Source organism: Biomphalaria glabrata, chromosome 8 (assembly GCF_947242115.1).
Source record: "Biomphalaria glabrata chromosome 8, xgBioGlab47.1, whole genome shotgun sequence".
Lineage (NCBI taxonomy): Eukaryota > Metazoa > Mollusca > Gastropoda > Planorbidae > Biomphalaria > Biomphalaria glabrata.
This window is the reverse complement of record NC_074718.1, coordinates 45008683-45034115: the sequence shown is the minus strand read 5'-3', so window position 1 is coordinate 45034115 and position 25433 is coordinate 45008683. Positions and strand designations below refer to the sequence as shown.

General features: G+C 38.2%; 2 protein-coding genes across 2 annotated transcripts; both read right to left on the bottom strand.

Moving 5' to 3' along the window:
• Positions 1–4638: 4638 nt before the first annotated feature.
• LOC106058810 (ganglioside GM2 activator-like) lies at positions 4639–7063 on the bottom strand. Its single transcript, XM_013216305.2, has 4 exons — positions 6778–7063; positions 5901–6071; positions 4953–5123; positions 4639–4848 (listed from the first exon to the last, which is right to left on the bottom strand). Exons 1-4 carry the CDS (start codon positions 6928–6930, stop codon positions 4711–4713), a joined length of 633 nt encoding a protein of 210 aa, XP_013071759.2. The 5' UTR covers positions 6931–7063; the 3' UTR covers positions 4639–4710.
• A 1829-nt stretch (positions 7064–8892) lies between these two features.
• LOC106058804 (ganglioside GM2 activator-like) lies at positions 8893–19113 on the bottom strand. Its single transcript, XM_056039534.1, has 4 exons — positions 18888–19113; positions 12541–12711; positions 10744–10914; positions 8893–9399 (listed from the first exon to the last, which is right to left on the bottom strand). The coding sequence occupies exons 1-4, from the start codon at positions 19038–19040 to the stop codon at positions 9262–9264; spliced, it is 633 nt and encodes a 210-aa protein (XP_055895509.1). The 5' UTR covers positions 19041–19113; the 3' UTR covers positions 8893–9261.
• Between the last annotated feature and the right edge of the window lie 6320 nt (positions 19114–25433).

Sequence of the window (25433 nt, the reverse complement as noted above, 5' to 3'; positions counted from 1 at the left end):
TATACATTTACTGACTATATGTTACCGGCAAAGTGCGAATTCCGGCATTCTATAGAAATTCCAGGCGAAGTAAGAAATTATTTCTCCATTTCCTACTTTGCCTAGACATTCTATAGAATAATATTTATATTCTAGACCATTTTAAATTAGATGATTTTAAAGTGGGGAGTATTTTTAATTACGACTAAGTGTAGGCTACATGCTTTGCACAACTGCAATGTTCTTATTAAAATGTTGATAAAAAGATGTTTTATATTGTGTTGCATGAAACGCGAAAGAAAATAGGTCTAATATGTAATCAAGGTAAATACAGTAGCCTAAACATCACTACCAAGAAGAAATCACTTGACTAGATATTGATTTAAAAGCTGATAAAACGTTTTGTTGTGATGAGTTTGAGTTTTGAGCGTGGAAAACAGAAGAAATTAATTTATCATGCTAAACAAAAATATTTAGTGCTATTCATTTTTAACTGAACTATGGACACTTATTTCGCTATTTAAAAAAAAAAAAAGAAAGAAAATGTACCAGTGTACAATGTACTCGTCTTGTGGGCTATGTTGGGGGGGGGGGGGGAAGTGATGTTTAAAATATAGCAATAAGGGGTTTTCATTTAAATATTTGCTGCCGAACTGATGTACTTGACTTTAAGTCCCATATAAAAATAAAGATAGAATAACATTAGCCTACCCAATGGAAAGTTTCTTTTTCCCACTGTAAATAGGCCTGCTATTGGAAGACATGCAATGTTCAATAAATTTTATTTTTTTTGCGTGATGGATAAACCGATGTAAAAAGTCACTTCGTCTGAGAAATATAGGATAAACATAATATCTGGATGGCTGCTTGGTCGTGCGGTATGCGCGCTGGACTTTCGTTCCGTCGTCTCGATTATCCCGGGTTCATACCCTGCCCGCTGCCATCCTCCGTCGTACTGCGGAGAGGTTTGGACTAGAAAGTAGATTATCTTCAACTCTGATGGAACACCTGTGATAGTAAATGTTATTGTTTTGTCAGGCCCGTCTTGGTATTGTAACCCAGTAACCCACATTGCTCACACGTAGAAAGAATGCGCTAATTAACAGATAGGGGAGATAATTTAATTCCATTTAGGTCTATATATATGGACGGTCTAACATGAATAAACCAGCACTTACCACAGACAAGAAAGTGTTTGTTAGTGTCTCCTAGCAACACCCAAAACACGTACAACACATTACAATCATTTTAAAACCTCTAATTGTGCAGCCTATGATTTGCTAACATATTCATGAAATAAGCCAAGTTTATAACATTATTTTTTTTGTCTTGTTTTTAGTTTTTGTCCTGCTTTGTATATTATAAAATTCCAGACGATTGATTTTATATGTGTATTTTAAGAACAAACAACATTTTTTTTTAAAGTCAGCCTTCAAGATTATTTTGAATAACTTTGATCCGCTATTGTTGTTTGCTTGTAGACAGTTTAACCCGCTCAATATCTCTGCATCTTTTAGTTTCGCATTTTATTCCAGTTAAAAGAAACTAAAAAAAAATATTTTTATTATTCACTGATGTGTATTACTCATAGACCTATATATAATTTGTGTATATAGGATCTATATGTCTATGGTATTACTATTTTAAGATACGATACGCTGCTTTGAAGAATTATTTCATTTGAAATTCCACTTATGGCATAGGGCAGTGATGCCCAAAGTACGGCCCGTGGGCCAGATCCGGCCCACGACGTGATTCCATCCGGCCCACCGAAATGTAGGCACAAAGTGTAGAAAATCCCCCCTTCCCCCCCCCCCCCCCCCCCAAAAAAAAAAAAAGAATTAGAAGGTGCAAAAATGTATCTGTACTTACGTTAGAAGCTTAGAGCCCTCAATTTTTCTCCCGATTGATTGGTACCATGACATTTAGCTTTTGTTCGTTCATGAAATAGGTATCTGAGTGTAGAATGTACGTTTTGTACCAAGACAAGTGACACGGTTCTTTACTTTTTTTTGTGGAACATGATAATAGGCCAACATATTTGTTTTATAAAGAAAGTCTGGCTATTTAAAAAAAAGGACATTATGAAACAAATATGACGGCATTCTTGGTTTGTGCCGCGAATAAAAGGTTGTTAAACTAAACTAAGCCTAGAAATTGGAGGATTGATGGGAATATTTTATCAAAAAGAGACAGGAAAATGACTCGGTTGTAAAACTAGCACATATTCTAAGTACAGAGATGAAGCCCAATGTTGCTGATATTTTAAGTAAAGAAATGAAGCTATCTTCTGAGGCGGGGAAAAATATGCATTTCAAATATCCCATTAATTAATTAAGCACAGGATCTACGGGTTTCAAGTCTATCGTTTTTGTAGGCCTACGTTTTCGTTCATGTGGCCCGCGACACGAGTGTCGGAAATTAAAATGGCCCGCTGGTCGAATTAGGTTGGGCATCACTGGCATAGGGCATTAAGACATCGGCCTACAAAGTAGTACATAAATATTTTTTAGTCCTGAGAAATGTTGATATTCATTTGTGTTTTTTTTTTACTCATTTATATTGTTACGATCTTCTCTAGCAGGCCTTCTGTACACACTGCTAAACACAACAGCACATCTAACACAAGAACTTGACAACAAGAGTTTCAAGTAACAATGTGGCGGTTTAATTACAAATAGGCCTACATCAACAGCCAATACAACACAATTGGCTACACTAACTTCAAAAGCTTTCTTGTACACAACAGAACTGCCTACTAAACACTACAAGTCTCTCTAGCCCGCACAGCTGAGTTCTCGAGGACTCACATTCTACCGTCCTTCCTGCCTTGCTGTCCTGGACTCTACTGTCCTTTCTTTACACACTGTCTCTCGTCCGTGAAGGCTTTCGATCACATGACCATAACACGGGTTATATTTGAAATGCGGTTAATAGCAGTACTGTCCCTTTTCTATCGACAGCCGATGACCTGTGTGATTGGCCTGAGTCGCGTGTGTCAGTAGGCCGCACGCACATTAACCCTATCAGTCCGCCACTGGAGTTACAACAATATTTAATTAATAAACATCTTTCTAAAAAAAAAAAAGAAGACATTTTCTACTTTACCTGACGCACCACTAGTCATTCTATAGAATGCATAGTCTTAAAAAAAAACAAAAAAAACTAGATAATGTCGAAGAATCTATTCGTACTTTGCCTAAAAACGACAGGCTTTCTATAGAATGATTTCGTACTTTGCCAGTAACACATTTACTTCTACTACTACAGTAGGCCTACTAGTTCTACTAGTTCTAACAGGGTGGTCATAGGCACAAGCAAACTAGGCAGCCGCCTATAGCCTCGGATGGACTAAATGTCTATTCATAAATGTCTAGATCTACTTGTTAAACTGCCTTTGATAGAAGACTCTTGTTTGCTTTCTATTGGAGAAAATGTCGAAGCGAGTCTGGAGCTTCAAGACACAAACAATAAGCAGAGTATGAGGCGTTTCTTACAACTCAATTAGGCGTTTATTAAATTAAATTTAGAAAGCCTTGAGATTAGAAGACTCAAAAGTAAAGTTGCAATTATACATAAAACACTGAACCATAATCTTCAAATTAAAAAAACAAAACAAACTCAGAAAGACACAAAGCTAAAGGCACATTCCTCGTCCCATATGCTAGGACACAGTTGTACAAATACTCCTTCTTCCCTAGAGCTATAACTGCTATTAGAGCATGAAATGGGTTGCCTGAGCTAGCCAGGAAAACCAACGACTTGGCAGAATTTACGCCAGTGGTTAACATGCATGACTAGATTGACATTGGAACACGCGTAAGACGTGATCATTTTTTTTTTGAAGTAACGTCTATATTTTATAAGATAAGAATTGATAAGATACATGTATTTATGTATGTATGGGTGGTTGGATGGTCCATATAAGCAAACTAGGCAGGCGCCTAGAGCCTCCGATTGTTGGGGGCCTCCCACAGGTCTCAAAAAATTTTTTAAGATAAGAACAATTATTGAAACATGTGCCTAGCGTTATTGTTGGAATCACTAGGTTTTATACATAGACATACATGTCTATGGTTTTATAAAAATTGCGTCATTTTATTGTTTCGCTATTTATCTTCTTTTTTTTTTCTAGTTCATTTGGGGCCACCAAAGTCATTTCGCGTTTGGCCTCCGTTTATCTAAGGCCGGACGCGTGTGTGAGTGTGTGTTTATACATGGAGTTAGGTTTCGAACAAAATGACACATACACACACACGCCCTTAATCCGCCTGTGCTTCATCTTGCCGGAGTCCCTGGGTAGCCTACTGTTAAGTAGTGAAACAGTTCTACACAGCGTCCACACTTGATCAACACAGACGTTTATTATAACAGGGGGTTTTGGTCGCTGAATGTCAAGGCGGCTGATTATCTGTTGTTTTTTTAGGGCTCACTGAGTCCACCCAACCTGACATTAGTTGGGGAAAAGTAAAGTCTGTGGTTCGTTGTGCTGACCACATGACACCCTCGTGAATGGATAACTTATATATTTTTATTTTTACTTTTCTTAACTTCATTACAAATTTCAATATAGTCTACGTTCAATGTTAGATATTTCTCCTCATAAATTTCCCGATTGTATTTATTCATTGCTGCACAATGAGTTACAATAAGAGACACTGACATATATAATCATTTTATTTTCTAACCAACTGTTTCAATAATTTATTGTGCCATGCCTTTAAAAGGCCCTTAAGCAAATGTCGCAAAAATCTCGGCACACCCAACTGAGTTGTCGTTATTAGTCAAGTTGGCCCTGAAGTGGTAGTCGCCTGCTGGGAATATTGGAATCTCAACATCAAACTCAGTCTGTGGTAATGCATATTGACCCTGAAAAAAAAATTGATAAGAATATAGCCCTAGATCTTTTAATGGCATTGTAGTCAGAGGTAGATCTAAATAAAATTGTTTGAATGTTAAAAAGTTAAACGAACCTGTTGGAATGGACACTGACAGGGGACACCAGCGTCCACAAATGGTTCTGGACATTCACCGATCTGAGCCAAGAGCTGACACAGGTCATCGTATTCACATGAGCCAATGTAACCAATGCATGGGATCTTGAGCCAGCTGTCTCCTACCTTCTTCTCCATAAGCACGACAGCCTGTTGAAACATTGGCGGGAATGTGCGTTACACGATTGCTTGAACTCTTCCCATCCTAATCAACGATACCATCGTTGATTTGACATTGGGGAATATTCGTTACACGATTGCTTTAACTCTTTCCATCCTAATCAACGCTACCATCGTTGATTTGACCCCCATAAAATTAAATTAATATTTAATTTTATAAACTTGACTTTGTGTTATATAAAAAGAGCAGGCATTTCTCTTGAATTCTATACTAAAAAAAACATTTTTTGATAACAAACAACAAAGTTATAGAATCTTAATCATAACAGGGGAGTGAAATAGTAATGGGCAAAATGAAGAATTCCTTCGAAACATGGACAAATAATAACGGAGAGAAAGAGTTAAGCAAAGTTCACTGTATCAGTAGGATAATAATATTATTTAACAGGGCCGGCCTTACTAATTGCGGGGCCTAATGTAATAGATACTTGCTGGGCCCTCTTCTAATTTTTTTTCAAGTCTAAAGCTTAACGAACAGCCCTTGTTTTCACGGCAACACAAATATTATTATAAAATTATAGAAAAAAAATTGATTTAATCAAAAACACTATCAATAATGCTTAGCTGTGTTTCTCTTGTTTTTTTTTTTCTTGTTTTGTAGAGAGAAACTGATTTCTCAATCATTTTGACATTTTTTTTTAGTGTTTCTAAATTTTTAACCCTGTACTTAAATCACTTAATCTAGTTGCAAAAGGAATGTTTCAAGCGCATTTAATGGACAGCGCTATGACCAGACGCATTACTTACTTTGATTGGAGCATCCAAGAGCGTGTGAATTGTAACCGCAAACTGGACATACAGTACACCTGGAAATACAATTGGATCGGGGCCAAAGACGAGTGACGTCAGATTGGCTATATCCCTTGATGGAACTCCACAATTAATGTATTTGTATGTCTTAAGCTGAGGCTTTCTAAGCTAAACAAAAAAAAAAATGCAATAGAGAAAAATTGTACGTCTTTGATAATCTTTTGAAGCCTAGGTATTTTTTTTTTTTAAATTCATCATAGATTGCTATCTCTAATTCTACATTTAAACAATGATAAAAGATGACTGTAAACATGCATTAGTGGGTTTACAGTAAACACTTTTTAATCTCTTCTAGTCACAGCATGTTAGTTAGTAATGACTGTTATAGCTAACCAGTGAATTACTAATGACATAAACCTAACCAGTGAGTTACAAATGACATATACCTAACCAGTGAGTTACTAATGACATATACCTAACCAGTGAGTTACTAATGACATATACCTAACATATACCTAACCAGTGAGTTACTATTGACTGTCATAGCTAACCAGTGAATTACTAATGACTGTTATAGCTCTAACCAGTGAATTACTAATGACTAATCAGTGAGTCACTAATCACTGTCATAGCTAACTAGTGAGTCAATATGTCTGTCATAGCTAGAAAAATTATCCAACATGGCTGTCTATGACTTTCATAGTTAATCAATGATTTAATTCTGAGCTAATAGAGACAGCCATAAATAACAAGTGATTTACTATCTAGTTTCTAATGACAACCAAAGTAATCAGTGACTCACAAATGGCTGTCGTGGCTAACCAGTGAACAACAAGGACCGCCAAAGCTAACCAGTGAGATATCAAAGACTTACCGACGTTTTGTCCGATTTGGCTATCAAGTAATCAAACAAATCTTTCTGCGCCTTTTGGTCCATGGACCGGACATGACTGTGTACTGTAGTGGCTTGATACAGAATGGCCAATGCTATGGACACAAGTCCCAGAGTGGCTGTCAAATACTTCATTTTTCTTGTCAATCTTGCTTCACTGGTCTCACACTAAGGAATGAAGGCTAGAGTCTACTAGATCTACTCCTATCTCTTGGCCAGCCGCTCTCAAAGAGTCTGCGTTTAAGGTGCACCAGTAACCAGGGTGGATTAATACACCACAATCAAACGCACTGACATATACATACTCAGAAACATGAGCATATTAAAAGCCTAAATTATGTAAATGTGAGCATGTTACCATCTTTGTCATTGGCTAGAGTTCAGCGAGCGTGATGGGCAGACTTCTATTGAGACCCATTGTTAAACATAAGATCTAAAATGAAAACACTGGCTATCTTTAACCTATCTCCTATCTCTGTATCTCTCAATGAGTTCACGTATTAAAGAAAATGACTTTATTATCTAAAGATGTTTTTCGACACCAATGTATACAAATCTTACAATGTAAATTAAAGTATACAGACGATTTGTGTTTATATAAATAGACAATGTCTTTGAGTCCCAAGATTAGGGATGAGCTCAGTATTTCACTTCACCACGCAAACCCAGTTGTTATCTGCATATTTCGCCACATCTAACGAAGACAAAGCCGTGGTCCACGGAGGGGAGGGGTGTTCTTAACTTGTCTTTTCGGTGAGTCTCAAATGTGGGCTCCGCGACCTTCGAGAGAGCTCCCCATCTCTTTCAGAGGCAATACACTGCCAGCTGCTTTCCTCTATGGCACCGAGAGCTAATTGGCGATTGGTTTGATTTTTATAGTGCTTCCGGGGCATCTCTGTTACGCCGTCCTCCTTCAAGTCTAAAACTCGCCATAAAAGATCACCTTTAGTAAGCGGTCATCTTCCATATGGAATAAGTGTCCAAACCAAGGCAGCTGTTGTGTGATAATTAGTGCTTCAATACTGTCCACACTAGCCACCAGCAGAACATGGTTATTTTGAAGGTAGTCTTGCCAGCGCATGCCCATTATAGAGCGAAGGTTACTTTAATGAAATCGTTCAAGGAGCCCCAGATACCTCCTGTAAAGTAGCCAGGTTTCAGACAAATTGTGGTGTTACAAGATGCCAGGAAAGTAAACGAGGTTCTCATGCCACAAGTTCAATTTTTTTTCTGGCTAACAGGAAGAAACTAAGGAACATTGCGGTGGACGTCTCGAGATCGAATCCCGGCGAAGACTTTGAACTTTGTGATTTGTATGACGTCCCTAACTCTAATAGAAACAGATGAGGGGGTCCCAGTTTCGAATCCTGGGGAAGACTGTGAGTTTGAATTAGTGATTTGTATGACGCCCCTGATCACAACTAACTCTAATAGAAACAGATGAGAGGGTCCCGGGTTCGAATCCTGGTGAAGACTATGAATTTTAATTTCTGGTTTGTATGACGCTCCTGATCACACCTAACTCTAATAGAAACTGATGAGAGGGTCCCGGGTTCTAATCCTGGTGAAGTCTGGGAATTCGAATTTGTGTTTTGTATGACGCCCCTGATCACAACTAACTCTAATAGAAACGTGGTGGTTAAGTGGTAAATGCTTGGCTTCCGAACCGGGGTATTGGGTTCAAATCCTAGGTCAAGATTGGGATTTTAATTTCGGGATCTTTTGGCGCCTCTATGCCCACCCAGCTCTAATGAGTACCTGACATTAGTTGGGAAAAAGTAAAGGTTGTTGGTCGCTATGCTGGCCTCATGACACTCTCAATAACTGTGGGCCACATAAAAAGATGACCTTTACATATTTACAACTGCCATTTAGATCGCAAGGTCTGAAAGAGGAACATTACATTATCTGCAACATAGAGAATGGCTGAAAGATGTACTTTTAAAATTATAAATAGCATTATTAAACTTTGAAAATACATATGTATTGTGTGTATAGTTTATAGATATAGAGCTTTAGTTTATACTGACTCCACAGTGTTAAAAAGTTCATTATAATTCAGATATTATGTTAAATAATAAAACTACAAAACGCAAGTTGACACTTAAATTACACGACTTTATTTAAAAACTGTGTGATATTGTAATAATGTAGGCTACTCAACAGCTTCATGACAATACATTGAAGAGATGTACGTGATGCTTGATATGATACACACATACACACACTTTAAATAAGCATACTTCACACCAATCGATTTTAAGAGTGCGTAGTCTAATAACACATTTGTCTTAGTAAATCTAATCCATTACAGTAAATAAGATTCTTGTGCATTAAAAAGAAACCTTTTTCAAAACCTGTAAGTGGAGTTAACTCAAAGTTTGATTCAAGTTAAAATTCATTCAATACAACAGAGTTATCGTTACTTCTTTTCTTCTGTTTTTTTTCCCAAGTAGCATGATTTCATTAATCAAAAGTTGTAAAAAGCTCAACGCAGGCCACGGATTGGTCATTACGGGTCAAGTTGGCCTTGCCGTGATAGTCGCCAGGTGGGAAGATTGGTATCTCCACATCAAACTCTGTCTTAGGAAGCTTGTAGACACCCTAGGGTCAAATAGAAGTGGCAATTTAGTCAGTGACAATTTAAGTGGTAAATCTATTCATTGTGAGTGAATTAAAAGCAGCAATGATGAAAAAAAAAGCAAATTACATCATTAGAAGATTACATCATTAGCAAATTACATCATTAGAAGATTACATCATTAGCAGATTGCATCATTAGAAGATTACATCATTAGAAGACTACATCATTAGCAGATTACATCATTAGAAGATTACATCATTAGCAGATTACATCATTAGCAGATTACATCATTAGCAGATTACATCATTAGAAGATTACTTCATTAGCAGACTACATCATTAGCAGATTACATCATTAGCAGATTACATCATTAGAAGATTACATCATTAGAAGTTTACATCATTAGAAGTTTACATCTTTAGAAGACTGCATCATTAGTAGATTACATCATTAGCAGATTACATCATTAGAAGTTTACATCATTAGAATATTACATCATTAGCAGATTACATCATTAGAAGATTACATCATTAGAAGTTTACATCTTTAGAAGACTACATCATTAGCAGATTACATCATTAGCAGATTACATCATTAGAAGTTTACATCATTAGAAGTTTACATCATTAGCAGATTACATCATTAGAAGTTTACATCATTAGAAGATTACATCATTAGCAGATTACATCATTAGAAGATTACATCATTAGAAGTTTACATCTTTAGAAGACTACATCATTAGCAGATTACATCATTAGCAGATTACATCATTAGCAGATTACATCATTAGAAGTTTACATCATTAGAAGTTTACATCATTAGCAGATTACATCATTAGAAGTTTACATCATTAGAAGATTACATCATTAGCAGATTACATCATTAGAAGATTACATCATTAAAAGTTTACATCTTTAGAAGACTACATCATTAGCAGACTACATCATTAGAAGACTACATCATTAGAAGACTACATCACTAGCAGATTACTTGAGTAGCAAACTACATCATTAGCAGACTACAAAATTAGCCTACTATATTAGTAGTAGACTCATCATTAGCGAGGCGCGGTGGTTGAGTGGTAAAGCGCTTGGCTTCCGAACCCAGGGATCCCGGGTTCTAATCCTGTTGAAGACGGGGATTATAATTATCTGTATTTTTAAGGCGCCACCCTGGGTACCTGACATTAGGGAAAAGTTGGTCGTTATGCTGGTCACTTGACACTCTCGTTAACCGTGGGCCTAAGAAACAGATGACCTTTACATCATCTGCCCCGTAGAACGCAAGGTCTGAAAGGGAAACTTTAAGTGAGGGCACTAGTGCCAATTACTTTCAACACAGCCTAACTATATAGAATAACATACCTTCTGAAATGGACATTTGCAGGGAACACCTGCGTCCACAAATGGCTGCGGGCATTCGGTGATCAGCGACAAAAACTCACACACATCGTCGTATTCACACGAACCAATGAAACCAATGCAAGGAATCTTTAGCCAACTGTCGCCAACTTTTTTCTCCAAGACCACGTCTGCCTGTTCATTGAAGGAGAAATTAATGTTCATTGAAGGAGAAATTAATGTTCATTGAAGGAGAAATTAATGTTCATTGAAGGAGAAATTAATGTTCATTGAAGGAGAAATTAATAGGGTTGCTAGTTTTGAAACTGTAAACGCAACACAAGCCTGTTTATATTTGTAAACTATATTGATGTTGGTGGGAAGCGTGGTCGAGAGGCTAATTGCGCTTGAACTTGCGCCAAGACCACGTCTGCCTGTTCATTGAAAGAGAAATTTATGTTCATTGAAGGAGAAATTAATGTTCATTGAAGGAGAAATTAATGTTCATTGAAGGAGAAATTAATGTTCATTGAAGGAGAAATTAATAGGGTTGCTAGTTTTGAAACTGTAAACGCAACACAAGCCTGTTTATATTTGTAAACTATATTGATGTTGGTGGGAAGCGTGGTCGAGAGGCTAATTGCGCTTGAACTTGGCTTGGCTTGGCTACCTAGAAGGGGGCTCGAGGTTCGACACCCGTCTCGGGCAGAGTTGTGTTTACCTAAAGGCAGCACTGAAAACCAACCTAGATACCCCCTGGTTCACTTATAAGCATGAAAGTAGCGCTATATAAAAGCATATATATATGTTATAGATGTTTTGATGTTATAAATTATCTTATCTTATCTTATCTTCTATCAACAAAGGACATCCTCTAGACTTCAGTGGAGTATCCACCAATGTGTGGATTTTGACAGCAAACTCAACATACAGCGCACCAGGAAACACAAGTGGATCAGGGCCTAGCACGAGTGACGTCAGATTGGCTAGCTCCTTTTTTGGGTCGCCACAGTTGATATATGTTGTTATGAATGTTATTGATTTTATTGAAGTTTTTACAATTCCCGTTAACAGCTCTTCATTGGTAAGGGTACAAAACAAAAACACGGTACTCGAAAACAGCTCTAACGATTTCCCTAGCTTTGGGAAAAGAATTACTTGCTTATTGGCTAGAGGCCTGTGAGTTGACTAACTAGACGCTCGGGAACATTTTGAGCACCGTCTGCTAAGTCTGGATCTCTAGGCATTTATATATCAACATTTTATTTACTCGCTTTACACATTCGCTTAACCCAGATTTTTTTCTTCCCGTGGGTAGAGAGGCATTGATTAGCTATAAAGAGTAAAATATTTGCTCTAACGAAATATTCAACAGATTCAATAAGGAGGAATAGTCATTTTTTGTTTACTTGTTTTATGTTGTTAATATTTTTTTAATAAAGTTTCGTTCAGAAATGAAGCTTCATATACCAGACTCCAAACCGCCTGTGGGACAAGGGGGCCGGGTTCGAACTAGGTGCCGTTGTTACGACAGTCCGAAACGCCTACCTCGCGACCACGCAGCAATTCGTAACGTAACAATACCTACTGGATTGATACTGAAGCTGATATGTATACATTAATTACAATAATTAAACATCCGTAGACTGTTGATTAATTGATACTGTTGAAAGAGTTTTTCTGCGATAATTCAAAGCATCAGGAGTCAGTTGATTTATTAAAGCCATTTTTTTATCTTTCCTAAAACTTTGAATAGGACAAATGAGCTTATCTTATCTTATCTTATCTTCTATCAACAAAGGACATCCTCTAGACGCTTACCTTCAGTGGAGTATCCACCAATGTGTGGATTTTGACAGCAAACTCAACATACAGCGCACCAGGAAACACAAGTGGATCGGGGCCTAGCACGAGTGACGTCAGATTGGCTAGCTCCTTTTTGGGGTCGCCACAGTTGATATATTTGTAGGTCTTGAGCTGAGGTTTCCTGGGCTAGATACAGAGCATAAATATGTTAAATGTGTGTATGGAAGTGTTGTGTATTTATGTTCTTGTTGTGTGTTGTGAACTAATCTGTTCTTATGTGTCAAAATGTCTTGGTGTCCAGGTCAGCTTGTGTGTGTGTGTACTGTGTCATTACAGTCATTGTGAACTGTTTTGTCATTCTTGTTCAATAAAGCCTAGAATCAAGTCGTGTCTTCTTGTATTGTTTCATTAGGTTACTCTCATATACAACTAGCAGGAAATGAGAAGGCTGACACACTCGCCAAGAGTGGGAGAACAAACTCACAAGTAAACTCTGCACTCTATCCAGAAGAAATGAAGAAATTAATTGTAGATAAAATAAATGAGAAATGGACGAGCTCCCATCCAAATCACAAGAAAGATGACGCTTACTATAAGCTATCCCGACAAGACCAACGTCTAATCTTTCGACTCAGGACCGGACACAACAGAATGCGAAAACACATGTTCCGGAAGCTCAAAATTGGAACCAGTGAAATCTGCCCATGTGGAGTATCACCAGAAAATGCCGACCACGTCCTCCAAAACTGCTCTCTCTACCAAGAGGCCCGTATAAGACATTGGCCCCAAATAACCCCAATAGAAAGAAAACTCTATGGAGAGCTCCCTGATTTGGAAACCACTGCGCAGTTCATCTCATGTATTGGTCTAGTCATCTGAACACTCCAACATAACAATGAGAACGATGAAGAAGAAGAAATTAGGTTACTACAGGAAGTCAATAAAAACAATTAAGATGTAGAATAACAGATTTTCACCTATCTTGGGGCACCACACAAAAGTCTGTTGACAGTCATTCTCCATTTCTATCTTGTATTTTGCTTTCGACAGACTCTCCCTCAATTATGTTGCCTTCCCGTCGCTTTCTCTGTCTGCCTCTTCTTCTTTTTCCTGATACTGATCCCTGAAGAATGGTCTTTGCAAGCCCCGAGAACCTTGTAATATGGCCATAGAAGTTAATTTTGCGCTGTTAATTATTATTTTTTTTTGTACAGTAGTTAGCAGGTCATCGTGGGGTCCATTTGCACTATAAATCTCTTCGTTTGTAATGATGTCTTTGTATGTGATACCAAGCATCTCAATTCCAGAATAACAGATAAGGTAAGTTTAAAAAAAAGAAGAAGTGATATATATGTATATTGTTGAATCCCTGCCTTGCACCAGTGAACGTAAACAGGAAGACACGAGGACAGAGAGAAGAACATTGCATCAGGGATTGTGAAGAGTCTGAATGTTTGGAAACTAAGAAGCCAGCTTTTGGTGCTGCCTGAAGGTTGTAGAAGGGACCTGGAGCGAAGCGAGGAATGCTGTCGTTGGTCCACTTTCGGGATGCTGTCTAAAGGACTGGTAAATTAGTAGAAAGACTCTGAGGAAGCTGAAGGATGCTATGTGTTTGTCCTAGTGAATAAACACCTGTCTTTATTTCCTGTTACACTGTGTTAAGTTGCCTGCCTTTACGTTGAGTGCCTACCCAAGAGTTACAACAATATATATCACTTATATATATATATATATATATTTATAAACAATCCGCTCAGAACATGAAAAACACTGGTAGTGAACAGTATCAGCCATCGGAGATTTTTATACGTTGAGGCTGGTCCATAAATAACAAGCTTTGGTGTATCGGGTGTTCAGGTCAGAAGACTAAAAAGTAAAGTAGCAATAATGCATAAAACAATAAACCATAATTTACAAACACACTTGACCTAAAAGAATAGGGGCCTAGTCAGTAAGAGACTAAAATGGAGGTCACATTCCTTATTCTATAATCGAGGACAAATTCGTACTAATGCTCCTTCTTCCATATTGCTATTAGAGAATGGAAAGGGTTGCCTGACTCAGCCAATAAAACCAATATCTTATCTTATAGATTACAGACGTTACTTCAAAAGAAAAGAATTACGTCCTACTCATTTCATGTGTCAATCTGGTCATGCATGCTAATCAGTAACTTCAATTCTACTAAGTCGTTAGTTTTCCTGGTTGGTGCAGACAACCCATTCCATTCTCTCAGGGCCGGTCCTAGCGATTGCGGGGCCCTATGCGAAACTAATTGCGCGGGGCCTAGTCTGGGTGGGAATAAGGATAATACGTGAAAATTAAGATTTTGTATTAGAAAATAAATTCGGCTTTGCATTTTATTCATTCTTTTCTAAGTACTAAATTGCGATCAAGTTAATTTTACTTTACCAATTTTGCAACCTATGGCATATTTATATGCCAGTAACAATAAAAGTAAACACGTATTGGAACTTCCGGTCAAGGGCAAAATTCGTCCGATTATTACATTTTATTACATGAAAGCTGACAATGTCTTTTTTTTAAGCGCGTAGGAATGGCGTTTCCCATAATGAATGACACACACAAATGGTAATTTTGTCTATTTTTCATGAGATTTTTATGAGTTTTCAGGAAATTTTAATAAGTGCAGGTTATTTCCAGGAATTTTTCGTATACATTTTGCAATTAATAATTACACATATAATTAGCGCGGGGCCTATGAAAGCGCGGGGCCCACTGCGACCGCATAGGTTGCAGTGGCCTAAGACCGGCCCTGCATTCTCTGATGCACTGGCGGATCCAGAACTTTGGAGTGGGGGGGCGATTTTTTTCCAAACCCTAACCCTAACGCCCAGTAAACCCTAACCCTATGCATAAACGTGCGTACAGCATATATGTATATATATATATATATATATATATATATATATATATATATATATATATTTGATATATAAGAATAAAATAAGACTGTTTCTCAATCTTCGGCGAAAAAAAAAACAGGAAAAAAAACAGTCATGTTGAGGCCTTTCTCTTACACGCTTGGGGGTCTGGGAAAGCGCTGTAAGTTTCCTCAGTGGGGTTCGGGGCGAAGCCCCGACAATCAAAAGTACTTTCTTGCATTTTTCACTGCAGAAACGCTTTCTCCTTACAGCTACAGCTCATTATTTATCAGTGGGGTTCGGGGCGAAGCCCCGACGCAAAAAGCGTTTTCTTGCATTTTCACTGCAGAAACGCATTCTCCTGACATCTACAGCTCATTGTCTATCAGTGGGGTTCGTGGCGAAGCCCCGACGTTTTCTTGCATTTTTCACTGCAGAAACGCATTCTCCTGACATCTACAGCTCATTGTTTATCAGTGGGGTTCGGGGCGCAGCCCCGACGCCAAAATCGTTTCCTTGCATTTTTCACGGCTGAAACGCATTTTCTTGACATCTACAGCTCATTATTTATTAGTGGGGTTCGGGGCGAAGCCCCGACTCCAAAAGCGTTTTCTTGCATTCTTCACTGCAGAATCGCATTCTCCTGACATCTACAGCTTATTATTCATCAGTGAGGTTCGGGGCGAAACCTCAACGCTAAAAGCGTTTTTTTGGCATTCTTCACTGCAGTAACGCATTCTCCTGACCTACAGCTCATTATTCATTCCATTAGAAAGGGCCTTTTGAATAATATGGAAAAATATTCAAATATTCTAATATGAATTTATAGTCCCTTAATACATTGCAAATACAACCGATTTGTTATTTGAAAAGATAAGATACCCAACATATTTAGATTAAGGCTTTGAGGATCGCCGCCGAAAAAAAAAATTCGATTAATAATATTCAATAAAATGTAAGCATAAATTGTGAGTTATAGTCCTAAATTTATTTAACTAGAAAAATATGAGATAGAGTAAAGGTTGGAAAAAGTCGACTAGGAAAAGATTATCTGGCTTTTGAACTCATCTCAACCGTGACTGATATATTGAAAAATTTCGTTTGAATTATAACTTTTCCAAAGCAAAGTCTTTCTTAAAATAGTTATGATAAACTCATGTGAAATTACACAAACTCTGTCTGGAAATGTGAAGGGCGGTAAAATGAAAACGATTAATCCTCCCTCCTTTTTATAATTTCTGCTAATGATTGCATTTTGCATTAAAGAATAGGGGTTGGGCGACTCGATATAAGAATTTACTTTATAGCATATATAAATTATATTAGTGACAGATTTTTTTATTTATTTTGTAATTTCTTACTATAATACAAAAACGAAAAAGTATTGGTTTGTCCGATGGGGGTGAAGGTGATTGCATGTATCGCACTTCCATCTATTTATATTATATAGATATTCGACTAATTTTGTTCACATACTATGATTTCTCCATAAAAGTAGGACCGCCCCCCCCCCCACTCAAAGGGTTTAGATGGGAAGGGCAGTAGAGGTATTCGCTCCTCCCCTTCCAATCGGCCAAAGATGAACGACATAATATAAAGACTCTGTATACTACCAATAAAAAGTTTTAATTATATAGATATTTAATTGATTCTGTTAGCAAGCTGTGGTTTCTACAAATAAATAGGACCGCCCCCCCCACTCGAAAGTTTATGGTGGGGGGGGGGCGGATTGATGCCATCGCCCCCTCCCGACCCTACCAAATCGGCCAAATTACTAGAAGGGGGGGCGAAATAATCTAAAAATAGGTTGAAATATAAATAATTGGTATATATTAACATAAGTAATAAATTCGTATACAAATTTTGTGAATTCTATACTAAAATTCGTCCGCCCCCCCCTATGGGGCGGGGTCGGCCGAGTGGGGGGGGGGCGATCGCTTCTAACGCCCCCCCCCCTGGATCCGCCAGTGCTCTGATGGCACTAGTGAAGAAGGAGCACTTGTACGAATTTGTCCTAGCATATGGAATAAGACATTCTGCCTCAACTTAGCATAGTTTAAGTCTCTTTTGAACAAGAACGACTAGACTGACAGAGGGACACGCGTAGGACTTTTTATCTTCTGTATAGAACGAACTTTTGTAACTCATAAGATAACTAGCTTTAGTCACCGGCTACACACGATGATTTGTTCCAAAGCTATTAGTTTTTTTTTTGTTTTTTTTTTTTGAGGGGGGGGGGGCGGAATGTCCCGCTTTTTTTTAACACTTCCAACAAATAGCACATATTTTAACGATCCCCATAACATACTCATTAGCCCGTGAATTTTAGTATTTGTTACATTTTTTCATTCTCTCCTCTCTCTCTTTCTCTCTCTCATTGAAACCCTCCTTTTTTTTTTTTTTTTTTTTTTTTACTCTGCGCATCATAGTGCTCTCCAACATAGACTTTTGACTTTAATTAGAACGACCCACTTTATAACACCCCCCCCCCGGACACACATAGGCATACTTTGGGCTTTTACATTCCCCCCCCCCTCCTCCCTGCCCTCCCACCTACAACAGAAAGTTAGTGCTGCATACAATCTCGAACTTTTCTTCTGCTTTTCAATTCAATTGCGAAATATTTAAATAAACTTTATGTTGCTTTTCGGACGACGAAAACCGCACTCCCCTTTTTGCAAGTTTGTGTCATAATGGACTAGGTGCATTCAGTTACTAACGTGATACTATCAAATTATTATTATTATAGCTTTTATATAGCGCTACTTTCATGCTTATATCATGCTCAGAGCGCTTTGGTCCAATCTCATTTGTGGACCAGTGGGGGGAGGGGGGGGAGGGGGTATCTAGGAGTTGGTTTTCCGTGCTGCCTTTAGGCGCCCAGTAAACACAACTCTGCCCGAGTCGGGTGTCGAACTAGGTAGCCAAGACAAGAAAGATCAAGCGCACTTAGCCTCTCGACCACGCTTCCCATTTCATTTAGGCAGCATGGAGACAGAGTGTACATCATGCTGGTACGACTCTTTCAGAGAGCTATAGAACTGGAACTGAAGTTACGTTAAACAAGAGAGAGAAGACTGCTCCAGAATCTGTTTAGTCACAGCAGATGTTACCTCATTTCACCGAGAAACTCATCTGGGTGCATTCAGTGTCTCTGTCTAGACAGAGGGCGCTATAGATTCATATTTGCATATTTAAATTTGGTCATGCGCAAAGACAACGTGTTTATTTTTTTTTTTGGGGGGGAGGGGTTTTAAAGTTTTGTATCCACCTTTTCCCTCTAAGAATGTCTGCCTGGTCATGTGGTATGCGCTCTGCACTGTCGTTCCGAGGTGTCATGTTTGAACCATGCCCGTCGTCTTCCCCCGCAGTCCTGCGGGAGGGAGTCTTGGTATCTTCAACTTAAAGAAACATCCAAAACGCGTAATAAAAAACAGAACTATCTCTGGTTTACAAATTTAAAAAAAAAAAACTTACCGGTGTTTTCTCAGATTTGGTCATCAAGAAATCAAACAAATCTTTCTGCGCCTGTTGGACTGTGTACCGGACATGACTGTGTACTGTATCAACTTGATACAGAATGACCAGAGTTATGGACACTAGTGTCAGAGTGGCCGTCAAATACTTCATTATTAGTTTCCTTTGTTTGTAGGTATCTTGCTTCACTGAGCTCACAGTATAGAGTGAATATTAGAGCAGACCTCGACTAGATCGAGTTAAAATCTAGGTCAGGGAATCTCATTCAAAATGTGTTTGGGGTACACCCGAAATCAAGAGGTTGATGAAGCTAACAAACAAACAAAGCATCCAGACACGTAGACACTACAGACCCTCTAGGAACAGTACAGGCCCACTACTGTTTCTAATTTACATAAATGATCTAATAAATTGTACTAGGTCAGGAACAAAAGTCAGATTATTTGCAGACGATTGCATGGTATATAGAACAATAAAAACAACACAAGATTCTGAAATTTTACGAAAAGAATTAGGAGAATTACAGAAATCGGAATCCACCTAGAAAAATGCCAGATATTAAGAGTAACAAAAAAACTAAAGCAAATAAAAACTACTTACTTTCTTCATGGTAAGCCAGTCACATAGAATAAAAACTCAAACTATCTAGGTGTAAAAATAAATGAAAAGTTATCATGGAACCCCATATTGATGAAATTATTAAAAAATCAAGCAAAACATTAGGGTTTAATAAAGAATTTTTTTTACAAATAAAAAAAAACCTAACATGAAAATGCTATTTAACTTTAGTCAGGCCAATAATAGAATATGCATCCTCTGTCTGGGATCCCTCATCTCAAGAAAACATTAAGAAACTAGAAAAAATACAAAATAGAGTAGAGATTTATAACAAACGAATATTTAAATTTGATTAGAGTAACACCATTAGTAAAATCACTAAACTTAGAGACACTTTAGAACAGAATACTCAAAAGTAAACTAGCTATTATACATAAAACACTAAACCATAACTTACAAATAGAAAAACAAAGCCTAATGAAATACTCAGAAAGACACAAAGATAGAGGCACATTTCTTATTCCATACGCTAGAACAAATTCGTACAAGTGCTCCTTCTCCCCTAGTGCCATTAGAAAATCGAATGGGCTGTCTGAATCAGCCAGGAAAACCAATGACTGAACAGAATTAAAGTCATTGATTGACATGCATAACTAGATTGATACATGAAATGATTAGGACGTAATTATCTTCTTTCTTGAAGTAACATCTGTAATATATAAGATAAGAAGTATATTTTATACTGATCGTAAGCATATAATATATACACCACAGATTTTATATTTAATACTGATCGCAAGAGTTTGGTATATTCAATTCACCTTTACCTATCCCTTAGTCGTTAAACCGTTGGGGCACTACACAAGATCTGTCAACCGGCTTTCTCCATTCCTCTCTGTCATACACTGTTTTTTTTACATTACAGAACCTATATTTAAAATCTTTTACTAAAACAGAAATATTTAAAAACTCCTTCATCCCACTTTCGGTCAGAGTGTTACAAGATCATCTGTCGTCACCGAGAAGTACATAGAAGTCAAATTCATAAAGCGCTGGTTGTGAATGTGTATGTGTTTCGTGTGTGAATGTTGTTCGTATTTGCATCTCTATTGTTATTGTTACAGTAGTTACGCCGAGGTTGTCAATTGTAGTCAAACTGAATTTCCATTGGATTGGACCAATAAAAATTATCTTATCTTAATACTGATCGCAAGCGTTTCGTTAATTTCTTGAGGCTACCTTTGAGTGGTATCAGGAAATTTGAAACCCACTGTGCAATCTAAGATCTTCAGATAGAGCTTCAAGTTAATTAAAGATAATGCCTTTTTTATACGCAATATCAATCAGTTGCTATCTGGTATAGTAAGTAAAGTTTCCCTTTCAGACCTTGCGATCTATGGGGCAGATGATGTAAAGGTAATCTGTTTCTGTGGCTTTTGGTTAACGAGGGTGTCATGTGGCCAGCACAACGACCAACCACCTTTACTTTTCCCCAACTAATGGGAGGGACCCATTAGAGCTGGGTAGACTCAGAGTTGCCCAAAAATTTCGAAATTAAAAATCCCAGTCTTCACCAGGATTTGAACCCGGGATCAGGCGCTTTAACACTCAGCCAGTCTGGTATAACTCAACAGTTATCTCCCACTTTCTCTCTCTCCTGATCTGTGTCATGTTTGGTCGTTTGTAAAACGTTTTACAAATTTCGGATGTTCCTTCAGAGTTGAAGATAATCTACTTCCTAGTCCAAACCTCCCACAGGACGAAGGGGGATGGCTCCGGGCAGGGTATGAACCCTGGACAATCGAGACGACCAAAAGAGAGTCCAGTGCGCAAACTCTCTCTCTCTCTCTCCTATTTAATAATTGTAACTAAATAAAATTACATGTGTAAGGGCTTGTATACACTCAGTGCATCTGACTACGCATGGTGGAGGACTGTTTGAATGGCATTGACTGCTTGGCTACCTATCAAAGGGGGGGCTCGAGTTCCAAACCCTACTCGAGCTGAGACAGCACGAACCCCCCCCCCCCCAACATTTCCACAAGCAGATTGTACTGGAACGCAGTAATCTGGCTCTAGTATGAACACAAACTCTAGGGGAACAAAAAAAAAAGGGTAATTTCAACGAGAGAAAGACATTCCTGCTACCAGCGTTGGCATCAGATAAGAAGAAATAAAAGAAAAAGAGAACAAAAAATGACCAGCTAATTCCTGATCAAGCTACCAAGATGTTTGAGTCCTTAACTTTTAACAAGGCGATCTTAATTCGGATCTAGTTTCTAGTAAATCTATAAAAAAAAAAATTAAATTCACAGTTAAAACTCATCCAGTTTTTTCTACTCTCAATAGGCCCCTATAATGAAGTGACTCCTTAACTCAGGGGTTCTCAACCTGTGGGTCGCGACCCCCTTAGGGGTCGATTGACGATTTGCCAGGGGTCTCGCCTAAGACCATCGAAAATATGGATTGTTTTTGTCTATTCTTCTATTGCTGTATGGATGGGGGTCGCCGAAGAGTGAGGTTGAGGACCGCTGCCTTAACTGAAGCCGGAATCGGCAGTGCGGCAACCGTGATATGATGCTTTCTCGAAACTTCTTAAGCTGAAGAGGTTTCACTTGGACTTCACTTTTCTTTTAACCGTTATGCGGTGTTAATAGTCGGTCTTTGGATTGTAGATCCAGACAGCTAGAACAAGTTGAACAACTAAGCCGTATTATAATTTTAGTGAAATAAATGAAATTAACTTTAGATACATTGAACAAACTTCTTTAGTGAATAAAACTCAATATAACGTTTATTTACAATATACAGAGATTCAACTTGAGATAAAGATCTAAAAGTTATGAATGGAAATGATATTGAAACAAAATCAAACCCCACTCTTACATCTATGAGACCTCTCCCTTCAACAATCAAAACCGGGACCTCTATTAACATTTAAATAAAACGATCGTAGGAGGAAACGATTAGGCTAAAGGGTGCCTAAGGGGGTGCGAGAGCATCCTCATTGCACTGTGCGGAGTTGTAAAAAAAAAAGTTCCCACAACCTTGTCACAATCCAGGCGCTGTTCCTCAAGAGCCGTTACATAAATGGCGTGTCCCGCACGGTTTAGCCTGGTATAGAAGAGGACAATGGTCTTAATGTACGCGGCCTCTTGCCGCGAGTCTGACCCACCCGTCAGACAGAACAGTGTACACTGTTATCTTTCAGGCCAGTGAGAGGGAGCTTTTGTTTTCACTTTTGCTGGCTTAGAGTTCCAAGAGCTGAAGGCTCAACTCTACCTGACAGTTTCAAGAAGAAGAAGAAGAAATTACGCCATAGCCTGTTGTGGTTACATCCTTCTCATGCATGACTAGATTGACCTAAGAACACGCGTAGGACATAATCATCTTCCTTTTTGAAGTTACGTCTGTATTTTATAAGAAAAGATTCTACAACACCAAAACGAAAAATCCCTCTACTCTCGTTACCTTGGAAACACACACACATACTCTCCATTACATGCGCCTCGTGATAAGCGTGTAGAAAATGTATATGCCCCCCTCCCGACCCCCAGGCTGAACAAGGTTGGTCACTACTCACCACTGAATACCATAGGATCCCCAGTATGACTATTTAAGGAAAAGACAGTTTTTTTTCTCTCTGGTTTTCTGGATTTACCTGTTCCAATATGCCAGATTTCTGTTTCTATATCATACAGTGGACTAAATGGACTAGATATTCTTTGGCTTATTTTAACTAAACACACATATCTATGATTTGATTAATATCTACTTCTATCTTTCAAAAGATTTCAGATTCCGAGGTCCAACTTTTACTTAAACTTGGGCCTCATTTATAATGAAGATAAAATGAGAATGTCAAGGCCATAACTGGACACTTTTATGAAATCAGAATTAAAAGGTCTCGCACTTGCCAGGACCTACAGATAAAAAGCTTCCCATTTCTAGCCATCCTATCTGGCAAGTGAATAAACGGTAAAACTATTATATCAATTGAGATGTAAAGAATTAGAAGTCAAATTAAGACGAAGTTGTTTTGACAAAGCTTAAATTAACTCCGCCTGTCTGTCTGTCTTGTAGAAGTTTTGTAGACGCTTTTTCTCCCACTTCTAATTCAATTATTTCGCACAGTTATTCCATGACAATCACGAATCAATTAAACGCTCCTTCTTCCCTAGTGCTATTAGAGCATGGAATGGGTTGCCTGAGCTAGCCAGGAAAACCAGTGACTTGGCAGAATTGAAGTCATTGGTTAATATGCATGACTAAATGCCTGACGCGTAGGACGTAATCATCTTCTCTTTTGAAGTAACGTCTGTAATATATAAGATAAGAAATCAATTAGCAAACCACTTGTGTAATTAATGGTTTGTTTTAAATGAAAAGGGAATTAAACGTTGAAGTATTTAGAGATGTGGCAGTGATTTTGCGATTCTTCCCCTTTGTTAAGCTTCCGTTGTTGTTATTTTTAAGTATTTTTTTTTTTAATTTTTAGATCTAGCTCCATAATAAAATAGTCCCATAATTCAAATTGTGTATATCAATGAGTCATTTTAATTAAGAGTTAAAAATAATCATCTCTTATATTTTCTTAAACGCTGCTACGGAGGTCATCATGATCAGGCCCAATTGATTTAAACTCTTATTAGAAAGTCATTGTGACCAGTTCAATTACTATAAGCCACTAGTAAATGGTCATCATACACCAGGCCCAGTTGGTATTATGATCCTGTCGGTAATATCACATTCACAATGAGAACAAATTATTAGACTCGACTTATGTCTAATCACTTGTGTAAATCAGTTGGGGGAGAGGTGGGGAGAGATGGGGAGAGGTGGGGAGAGGAGGGGAGAGATGGGAAGAGGTGGGGAGAGATGAGGAGGGGAGAGGTGTGTCACACACAGACACGCACAGACACACAATCACTCTCTATCACATACAGAGACACACACTCACTCTCTATCACACCTAGCACACACACAGACACACACTCACCCTCTATCACACACACACACTATCTATCACACACAGCACACACACACAGACACACACTCACTCTCTATCACACACAGACGCACACTCACTCTCTATCACACACAGACACACACACTCACTCTCTATCACACACAGACACACACTCACTCTCAATCACACACAGACACACTCACTCTCTATCACACACAGACACACACACACACACACACATTAGATCGCTTGTGCTTTAAATGTTCTGGTTAATATGAATTCCGGATCTCGTTCAGTTTATGTATTGCGGCCACGTGACCCTTCTGTCATGCCGCGCCTTGTAAATTCAACACTCAGTATGTCAAACACTGCTGCAATAATATTTAAAATAAAACAATAATGTATAATAGAAAGCAAATATGTTCCAGGTTGTCAACCGTTTGATAAAACCATTATCTTTATAAAAAAAATTATCAATAGTGTGATATTATCATACTAATGACCTGTTACGTGTTTAATGTCTGACCTGACAGAGCCACAAATGTGGTGAGTGCCTCTGACCTAACAGAGCCACAGATATGGTGAGCGCCTCTCTCTGACCTAACAGAGCCACAGATATGGTGAGCGCCTCTCTCTGACCTGACAGTGCCACAGAAATGGTGAGCGCCTCTCTCTGACCTGACAGTGCCACAGAAATGGTGAGCGCTCCCCCTTGCTTGCCGCAGCATCTATATTTCAATGATTCGTATCGGATAATATGAACTTCACACTTTTAATATGGAAGCTCTGAAATAGGGGTCAAGATTTACGACACTTGACCCATGACCTTTAGGTGTCGAAATTAACTTAACAGAATTTCGCTGTATTCAAAACTTAATGAGCGAATGAAATTGTGAAGAATGAAGTGTGCGAAGTTATCATGCTGTATTATTTATTTAATAGTTTTAGGTTTCAATAAACACTTTGGTAAGTATAGCAGTCGTTGTGGTGAACTAAACACTTTGCTAGGGCCTAAACAG

Excerpts from the sequence above, each read along its gene's own strand:
- LOC106058810 (XM_013216305.2), bottom strand. The coding sequence starts at position 6,930 with ATGAAGTATTTGACAGCCACTCTGGGACTTGTGTCCATAGCATTGGCC. Across the intron at positions 5,124-5,900 it reads TCTTGGATGCTCCAATCAAA|GCTGTCGTGCTTATGGAGAA; the intron begins GTAAGTAATGCG and ends ATGTTTCAACAG. Across the intron at positions 4,849-4,952 it reads GTCAGTGTCCATTCCAACAG|GGTCAATATGCATTACCACA; the intron begins GTTCGTTTAACT and ends TTTTTTTTTCAG.
- LOC106058804 (XM_056039534.1), bottom strand. The coding sequence starts at position 19,040 with ATGAAGTATTTGACGGCCACTCTGACACTAGTGTCCATAACTCTGGTC. Across the intron at positions 12,712-18,887 it reads CCAAATCTGAGAAAACACCG|CCCAGGAAACCTCAGCTCAA; the intron begins GTAAGTTTTTTT and ends CTCTGTATCTAG. Across the intron at positions 9,400-10,743 it reads GCAAATGTCCATTTCAGAAG|GGTGTCTACAAGCTTCCTAA; the intron begins GTATGTTATTCT and ends ATTTGACCCTAG.